At 48.5% G+C, this 9,099-nt stretch overlaps 1 protein-coding gene across 3 annotated transcripts; it reads right to left on the minus strand.

Moving 5' to 3' along the window:
- Positions 1–1,534: 1,534 nt before the first annotated feature.
- On the minus strand, positions 1,535–9,023 carry LOC135320999 (GDP-fucose protein O-fucosyltransferase 2-like). Of its 3 annotated transcripts, XM_064484263.1 has the most exons (6): positions 8,817–9,023; positions 8,427–8,488; positions 7,195–7,427; positions 4,895–5,061; positions 3,938–4,067; positions 1,535–3,029 (listed from the first exon to the last, which is right to left on the minus strand). In XM_064484263.1, the coding sequence occupies exons 1-4, from the start codon at positions 8,904–8,906 to the stop codon at positions 5,054–5,056; spliced, it is 393 nt and encodes a 130-aa protein (XP_064340333.1). In that variant the 5' UTR covers positions 8,907–9,023; the 3' UTR covers positions 1,535–3,029; positions 3,938–4,067; positions 4,895–5,053. The 3 variants fall into 3 exon arrangements, 1 of the variants encoding a protein (XP_064340333.1); XR_010380350.1 differs by lacking the exon at positions 8,427–8,488 and having other exon boundaries at positions 8,823–9,018; XR_010380349.1 differs by lacking the exon at positions 8,427–8,488 and having other exon boundaries at positions 8,817–9,015.
- Between the last annotated feature and the right edge of the window lie 76 nt (positions 9,024–9,099).

Genomic DNA, 9,099 nt, shown 5'->3' on the forward strand with positions numbered 1-9,099 from the left:
TGCCAAGGTCTGGCCATAGAGGGCTGCTGGGTTTGCCAGGTTGAAGAGGAACCGAGAGGCCGTTTGCCTCCCCTGGGTCTAGACACTGCTTGAATTCTTCCAGGTGACACTTAAATGCAGTGAGACATGGAACTCTCTAAAGTTGTTAAAATATTCATGGTGAGCCATTCAACTCTCTCCTCATTCTTGGCTACGAAAGCACGATAAACACAGGTGGGAATCTCATCAGCCTGTTGGTTGGTTCACTGTCCATCTGGCGCCCCCTCTTGTAGGAGCCTTTATCACATCACCCAGGGCTGACCCATCTCAGGATCACAGCTGATTTTCCACAGGTGGCACCACTTGCTGGTGACATGAAGGAACCATGTTAGCCACCTCCCAAACTCTGAGGCTTCTCCTGGGAGGAGCCTGCAGACACCCAGTCCAGCCTCTGCACAATGATGCTCCTCAGGGTCACTCCCGGCTTGCTGCCCTGGCCTCTAGCTCTGGCCAGAACCTCGCTGAATTGTCGATAAATGTCCCCCATGCACCACGTCTAAGCTTGGGGTCCAGAGGTGACCATGGTTCTTATTTTCTTCCCATCGATGGATTGTTTGATCTTCATGTAATGGTGTTGGCAGCAAGGCCAGTACCGCCCTCCTGAGGCCTCCCTGAGCCGCCTCTGTCTATAACTGTCCTAGCGCCCCAGGGGATCGGGTCTGAAGCCTGGCACTCAGACACGAGGATGACAGCTGGAGAGACAGGAATCCACTCCTGCTGTGGCTTCTGCTGAGGCTCGATGTGGCCATACAAATGGATCCCACAGGCCCTGACTTCACTTGACTCGCTGCAGGGATGCTCCCACACTGCCCCGTTCCCCCCCCAGAGACAGAGGGCTTTCTGCTTGTTCCCGAAGGCCCCACCCCCGAGGGGGCACTGGGTCCAGTGGAGCGTCCAGCCTGGTTCCCCGCCAGCCCTTAGGGCTTTGGTGGGGCCTGGAACGTCAACTACCCTCCCCTTAGGGGCCCGTTTGTCCTTTCCAGCCAACAGACCTAGGTCATAAGCACTTTAACTCACCTGAGGGTGTTTTCCTCACTTCAGGGGCAGTGAGGACGGGGCTTCTTCACACTCCAAGTGCCCCAGGTCTGGATGCAGACAGTCTGGCTCTCCCCCAAGTCCTGCAGTTCCCGGCCACACCTGCTGCTGGTCACAGTCTGGGCTGTGTTCTCTTCCAGGACAAGGGGTGCACTCTGACCCCCGCCCCGCCCCCACCAGCGGTGGCAGAGGCGGCGGACAGGCAGGTGAGCTGGGGCCTGAGACCGTGCCCGCAGATCAGTGCCCCAGAAGCCGCTGGAGACTAGAGGGGCCACGGGGCAGAAGGCAGCATGGGATGGGAGGAGGAGGAAGGTTCAGGATAAGGAGATGAAAGGGGGAACGGATAGCACTGTGAGGACCTCGGCCATGAAAGGGAAGAGAAATCACAGTGACAGCTGGAGCGGTGTCGGCGTTAAAAGCTGCGCGCTGTTTTTTTTTAATTTTATTAATTACCAATATATATTGACAGATTTCTTATTTTATTAAAGATTATGTTCCATGTCATATAACAGGATAGAGTATGTTATTATTTATTAAATAATACATAATAGAAGATATACTAGCATATTATCTTCTGTTTATTTATTAGCAGATAGTATATAATACATATGTAGGTGTTTATATACATAATATATTATTCATGCATCTATATAATATATAACCCATAACAAATAATGTAAGATAATGATTAATATATAATATAACAAGATTACATATCAATAATGATGTAATATTACCCATTGTATGTCTTGGTTCATGACACATTCTCATCTTATTTGCCTGTCAGAAGTATTTATGTATTAAAATTAATATTATAAGACACAGTTATGAACCTATCACCCAGCATCATAACAGGAATATTGACAGTGACATACTGTGTCCTCTTTACCTATCCTGCTCTTGGCCTCTTCTCACAGGAAGTAACCAGCATCCTGAATCCTGGCTTACCCTTGCCTTGTGTTACTTTCACACACACAACATTTAAGATCAGTTAAAACAAATGAACTGCAGGTACATGCAATGAAGTGGATGAATCACACACTCCATGTTAAATTGAAAAAGTAACCCCTAGAAGGTAGCCGATAGTGTGCTATGCTTTTAACTGTGTGTATATATGTCAACTAAACTCACTGAATTAAGAACAACTACAGCTAGAGTCCAGGTGGGAAAGGGACAGATAAAAGGTGAGGTGAGCAGATTTGCTGTAGGTGAGCGAGTTCCTTTCCAGTGACATGTCATTCTCTCTGAAGCAGGAGGCATGACCATCTGCTGGGAGTCAGGGAAGAGAAAGAGGGAAGGTTAGAGGTGTGCAGAGAGCAGAGAATGTTGACATAACTGAGTGATAAGTGGGGAAATGTGCTCACTATAGAAATCCTGGAGGATTGCCTGGCAGCGGCAACATGGTGGGCATTGATTTGTAGTCTTGGAAATCTGTGCTGGGAGAGCCTGCTGCCTGCAGGCTCAGAACAAGTAGAGCTGGGTGAACCGAGATGGAAGTCGGCCTGGTGAGGAACTGAAAAGGTCAAGGCTCAAGGGGGTTTTGTCTGTCATAAAGAGAGTGCTGACTGTGGATGCAGAGCTGGAAGGTGGGGAAGTGGAAGTAAGAGGAACGTGGACAGGCAGGAAAGCAGAGGAGTCAGCGCATGATGCCCCAGTGAGGGTGAAGGAGGGCCAGGGAGGCTGGTGGAGAAGAAGCTGGACGGCTAGAGGTGGGCACTTAAAGGAGAGAGGCTGGACCTGGGGTGGAGACACGCCCGGGTATGAGCCCGGGGGTAGGGTGAATGGGGGGTGGCTGGCTCAGGCTGACGGAGAAGAAGACCCTACAATGACCATACTGGGTGGTGGAAGGAGAATGAACTTTGACGTCTTGATGGTAGGAGGCGAGGCAATACAGAGCTGGTGGTCCAGGTGCTCCTGACTGAGGCAGATGAGCAGGGAGGCCAGGGTGGCAGGCACTGCTAGGAAAGGATCTGGGTTTTCCATGTGCTCCCACGAGGGGAGGAGCAATCATCTGAAGGTGGAAAGTGAGCACAAGGAGGCCAACCCAGGCTCCTGATCAAACGGGGTTTGTGAAGGTGCAAAGCGTCAACTCCAGTGATGGTGGCCCAGGAAGCAGGGACCACGGGTGAAGTGAGGGGGCACTCAGAGAAGAGAGGGAGAAGAGTCTTCTGGGTGTAGGGGGAAGAGAGGCCCGAGGACAAAGGAGCACAGAGGCACAGTGATGAGGATGGACTGGCTCTATGGTGACACTGCAGGGATGGCTGGATCTTTGTCCTGAGGGCTTAGGTTGGGGGGACTACTGGCCTCATGAGGATCCCCCTCTCAGCAGCCTGGACAGAGGCTCTCGCTCCTGAGAGCTGTGTGGCCACCACTGTTCCCGGAGGGGCTCTGCCTCCATCTTCTCTTATCAGACTTTCCTGCCCAGCCCCCGACCGCCAGCCAGGGAGCCTGGGCCTCGCAGCTGTTTGCCGTGGAGGGACACAGGCTCCTCGGAGGAGCAGGCGGATCTTACTTTGCTCCGTAACCCAGGGCCTAGCAAAGCGCCAGCCCATGTGTGGGCCATGTAGGGGCTCGGATACTTACTATACTAACTCAAAGCAGTAGAATTGCAGAGCTGGAGGAAGTGACCACTGAGCTCACAGAGTTCACTGCCCACACCCCCATTCTACAGATGAGGAATCAGAGACCAAGCAGTGAAGCAGCCTTGGCCAAGGTCACGCTGCTCGTAAATGCTGGCCTGTGTCGGGCATGCCAAGTGATGAGCTGCAGTGAAGGGGCTGAGAGGGGGCTCTGGGGCCAGAGAGCTCGGGTTCAAGTCCCAGCTCTGCCATTTATTAGCCGTGTGATTAATGAATGTCCTTACCTTTAAAGTGGAACTCATAGTGGTGCCAACTCATTGGGTTGTCATGAAGACAGCGTTCCTGGAACAGCAGGACAGAGTACTGTAAGGGTTTGCTGTTGCTTTGGTTATGATTATTATCACCAAGTGAACCCTGAAATGAAGAACAAAGGCAGCAAGAATTTTTATTTTAAAGGAGTTTCAAATCCTCTGATGAATGCTTCATTTCATCTATTCAAGTTTTCATTTGACCCTTATTAACAACTACACAATGGATGACTTTTGAGGCAATCTTGCTTCATGTCTTTAATTCTCACTAACGACACAGGCTATTTAACAGGCAGCAGTTTCTTTTCCAGGAAGAGGGACAAAAAGTTAAAAATGACTCAGTGCCTCTCGGTCCCCAGTGAGTTGGTTGTGACCTGTCAACCCAGCTTTGGGGAAGTGCCCGCTCCCCCTGGGCCCACTGAGCTGCCCCACAGCCTCCAAGGGGTGCCGTACCCCCACACGAATCCAGTCTCTTGGTTCCTATCTTTGCTTCAGATCCCTCAAGGACTGCCCATGCCCCAGGGCCCCATCTGCCCCACCAGCCTTGGCTGCTGGACTCCAGGACACCATCCTGGGTCTCAACCATCCCCTGTTCCTATGACCGCCCCACTACTCTACATTTTGTCCTTCAAGTGTGGGCTTCTGTGGCTCGCCACACAGCAGGGGTCTCCCCGTCCTCCACCTTGGGTAACTGCATCGTCCTGCACGGTGCCTAGGGAACCCGTGTGGAGGCAGGAAGAATACAGAACAACAGGTGCTCAGAGGGGCTGCCTTTCCCACTGCAGGGGCCCTAGAGGGCTTTCTCCCAGCTGGTTATTCACAGGCGCTGAAGCTGTGGAATCTCGATCTCACCAATTTAAAGGGCATCATCACTAATTACAAAAGCAATCATTTCTTCAGTAGCAAAAAGAGAAAAGACTTTGTGTTCCCCACCTCCAACTGTTTTCCTCCACCTTCAGATGTTTCTCATCTCTGGGCAAGGGTAGAATGCAACTCACAGAATATTATTTTTCAATGTCTTTTCCCACTCTGAAGATTGCTTTCCCAGAACCGATGAAGGCTACAATGGTTTAGCTTCCCTGGACTGAGGATTCAGAGGCCTGGGGGGAAGGGGGGAGGGGGAGGTGAGATAACTCAGCAATATTGAACCTAACAGAGACATTAAAAGGTTCCATTCTAAACAGAAAGGAAGCAGGATGCTATAGAAACAGGAAAACCATAGTTGGAAATGCAATAACGAGTTGCAAGAGAATAAACATAAAGATGTAAAAATGAAAAAGGACATCAAAATAAAAAAAGTTGGGAATGGGAGAGGGGAGCAAGAATATGTAGATTTTTTTCTTTCTTTTTTTTCTTCGTTATTCTTAGGATGTGTTGGAGCCTACGTGATTATCAGTCTAAAGGAAATAGATATAGTAATGGGCTGATATATTTGAAGAATAAGGTAAGCACAAATCAAAAGCATACAATAGAGTCGCAAAAAAAACAAAAAGAAACAAACTCAAGATGGCTTAAAGACTTAAATATTAGACACGACACTATAAACTTCTCACAAGAAAACATAGGCAAAACATTATTTGACATACATCTCAGCAATGTTTTCGTAGGGCAATCTAAGCAACCCAAGCAACAGAAATAAAAGCCAAAATAAATAAATGAGACCTAATTAAACTTATAAACTTTTGCACAGCAATAGAAACCATAAGTAAAACTAAAATACAACCTATGGAATGGGAGAAAATATTTGCAAAAGATGAGACTGACCATGGCTTAATTTCTAGACTATATAAATAGTTCATACAACTTAATAAGAAAAAAATAAACAACCAAATCCAAAAATGGGCAGAACAACTAAACAAGCAATTCTCCAATGAAGACACACAGATGGCCAATAGGCATATAAAAAATGCTTAATATCGTTCAATTATCAGAGAAATGCAACTCAAAACTACAATGTTATCATCTCACACCAGTCAGAATGGCCATCATTCAAAAGTCCACAAACCATAAATGCCGGAGAGGCTGTGGAGAAAAGGAAACCCTCCTACATTGTGGGTGGGAATGTAGTTTGGTGCAGCCACTGTGGAAAACAGTATGGAGATTCCTCAAAAGACAAAAAAAAAAAAAAAAAAAACACTTATCACCTAATCCAGCAATCCCACTCCTGGGCATATATCCAGAGGGAACCTTCATTCCAAAAGATACCTGCACCCCAATTTTCACAGGAGCACTGTTTACAATGGCCAAGACATAGAAGCAACCTAAACATTCACTGACAGATGACTGGATAAAGATGTGGTATTTAGATATAACAGAATATTTCTCAGTCATAACAAAGAAGGAAATAAGGCCATTTACAGCAACATGGATGGAAATGGAGATTATCTCACTAAGTGAAATAAGTTAGACAAAGACAAGTATCATATGATATCATTTATATGTGGAATTTTTAAAAACATGATACAAATGGACTTATCTATAAAACAAAAAACAGACTCACAGACTTATAAAACAAACTTAGGTGTTTGGGATTAACAGATACAAATTACTATATGTAAAACAGACAAACGACAAGGATTCACTGTAGAACACAGGGAAGAATATTCAGTATCTTGCAACCTATAATGGAAAAGAACCTGAAAAAGAATAGACTATGTATATGTACAACTGAATCACTATGCTGCATACCTGAAACTAACAAAACAGCTGTATAACTGAAACTAACAAAACATTGTAAATCAATCACATTTCAATTTAAAAAAAATTGATAAGCTCTAAATACCTTTATTCAAAGAAAATCTTGAACCCTTCCCTCTTACAAAATTTAAAATGGGTAGCTTGAGCAGGACCAAATTATACTGGATGGGCAGTTACATATCTTCTCCAGCACGTGGCCCATGTTACACACACATCGTGTTTTCCTACAGGTAAGAACAGCCCTGACTGCACAGCGAGCGACTCTTTCTGGGACAAGGGCCTCTGTGGCAGTGGCCTCCTTGTCACCGCTCCATCTCACCAGGAGGCCAGGGTTTTCAGAGGGGAGGGGACATAGAGCTCATACACTTCAAATTGACTTCCCGAAAAAACTATGGAAAAACCAAATTCACCTGCAGTGTGGGAAACATGAGCAGGGCCCCTAAGCAGACCGACAAGCCCAAAGTAAGATGGCCCGATGTTCAGATTGGAACCAGAACAAAGACCACCTGGCCCCAGTTAAATGACCACCACCTCACCTGCAATGAACTGCTCGTACTCAATGTCAGGGATGTTTCTGTTGAGACTTGGGAGGTCAAAGGAGTCGGACCAGGGATCGGGGCTCTGCCAGTGGTAGAGGTGGCCCCAAGGGAATTGCACCAGTACCGGCTCTTCCATCTTCAGCAGGGTCTTCAGGAGGAAGGCAATGTGGATGCAGACGTTCCTACGGAGGTTGAAGCCCTCTGGAGGGTTGAAGTCACACAGAAGGTACCTGGCAGGGAGCAAAGGAGAGCGGGTCTTCAGGGCCAGGCCTCTGCACAGGAATCCAGGCTTAGATAGAACAGATACAACGGGAATCCCTGCACAGCCCATGGCCTAGACTCCAGACACATTCAGCAGCTTCTGGTTTGTAAAGTGGAGGCACTGCCCACCCATCTCCATGTGGCCAATTACTTCAAGTCCGGGAGCAGTTGCGGAAGACATCTTGGCATCCGTCTAACACCACTAAGCACCCGACTAGCATCTGAGCACCCGTTCTCCAGGGGCTCTCAAACTTCTTGTTCTACAGAACCCTATACACTCTTAACAATTACTGAGAACTCCAAAAGGCTGCTATTTATGTGAGTTTAATCTATCAATATTTCCTGTGTTAGAAGTTAAACAAGAAGTTAGAAAAAGTGTATGAATTCACTTAAAAATATTAACAATCTACTGTATGTTACCATTAATACTCTTAAACAAAATATAATTCTATTTTTCAAAAGAAAAATCATTAGTGAGAAGAATAGCAGTGATTTTAATTTCTGCAAATCTCTTTTGGACTGGTGAGAGCTGAATTCTCCTATCTGCCTCTGCATTCCCTGTTTTGTGATATCGCAGGCCAGGTTTTCCCTGGAAAACCCCGCAGGAACTCGGGAGAGCAAGAGTGTGCAAAAGGCAGGTGACATCCCGGCGTTTCTATGAAAATGGTCTTGCACCTCAGGGGCCTTGGATACACTTTGATAACTGTTGCCCTATCCAAGGCGAGACTCTTCTACACAAGAGCCAGGCAAGGGTCCTGGATTCTGTAATGAGTTACCGCCACCACACCCCTCCCTTCTCTGTGTGTTTCTCACAAACTCCATTACTGCAGATGAGGATGTAATCCTCAACTGGGGCCTCTAATCCCAGAAGACTGCTAACTTCAAGAGGGAGGGTCCCATCTACCATCCCTACACCCCGCATAGTTTATTTTGAGTCAAGCCTTAGATAACTGCTTATCGGCACTGACCCTTGTGTCTTATTCCTGAGGTTGACTGAAGGAACCAACATCTGGATGGAACTGAAATTTCCCTGCAGATAAACAAGACTGATAAGCCACCCCATTCCAACATCTGATTCTGGGGCTCTTCAAAACCCGGGTAAGGCCCCGCTTCATCTAAGATGGGTCCTCTGCCTGCCCTTCCCGGGGGGTTCTGGGAGGCCGCGGCCACCAAGGGCGACCCAGACTCGCGGCCCCAGCCCCAGGGCCTGAGGGGGAGGAAAGCTTGAGGCTGTGCCCAAGCCCTGCCCCGCCCCGCCCCAACACGCTCCCCGGCAGCACAGCCCTCCCCGGCCACCGCCCCAACCCCGATCCCACCCCGGTTCATGTCCGCCGGCCCCACCGACGGCGCGGACGTACGTTTACCGTCTGTGGGACGCCGCCCCAGACAGGATGTCGGCCGCCGACTGACCAGGCCAGAACTAGTCGCCCGGCCGAGCAAGCCGCCATCCCCAGCAGCAAGCACCGCCATGGTCCCGGGCAGCTGCACACTTCCGGAGCCCGCTACCCGCCCCAGAAGCGCACGCCGGCCCGCGCAGAGCGTGGCGCCTGTAACCATGGCAACTCCGCGCGGCCCTCCCCTAGCGCTTGCGTCGTGCGTCCTCCCGAGTCTAGTTGTGCGAGGGCATAACTTGCGGAGCCA

The sequence above is a fragment of the Camelus dromedarius genome, unplaced genomic scaffold (assembly GCF_036321535.1).
Source record: "Camelus dromedarius isolate mCamDro1 unplaced genomic scaffold, mCamDro1.pat HAP1_SCAFFOLD_200, whole genome shotgun sequence".
NCBI classification, from domain to species: Eukaryota; Metazoa; Chordata; class Mammalia; order Artiodactyla; family Camelidae; genus Camelus; species Camelus dromedarius.

Coding starts and splice junctions, on each gene's coding strand:
- LOC135320999 (XM_064484263.1), bottom strand. CDS start 8,906: ATGGCGGCTTGCTCGGCCGGGCGACTAGTTCTGGCCTGGTCAGTCGGC. Junction 8,489..8,816: donor GCGTCCCACAGACGGTAAAC/GTACGTCCGCGC, acceptor GTTTATCTGCAG/GGAAATTTCAGTTCCATCCA. Junction 7,428..8,426: donor CTCAGGAATAAGACACAAGG/GTCAGTGCCGAT, acceptor GCTCCCTGCCAG/GTACCTTCTGTGTGACTTCA.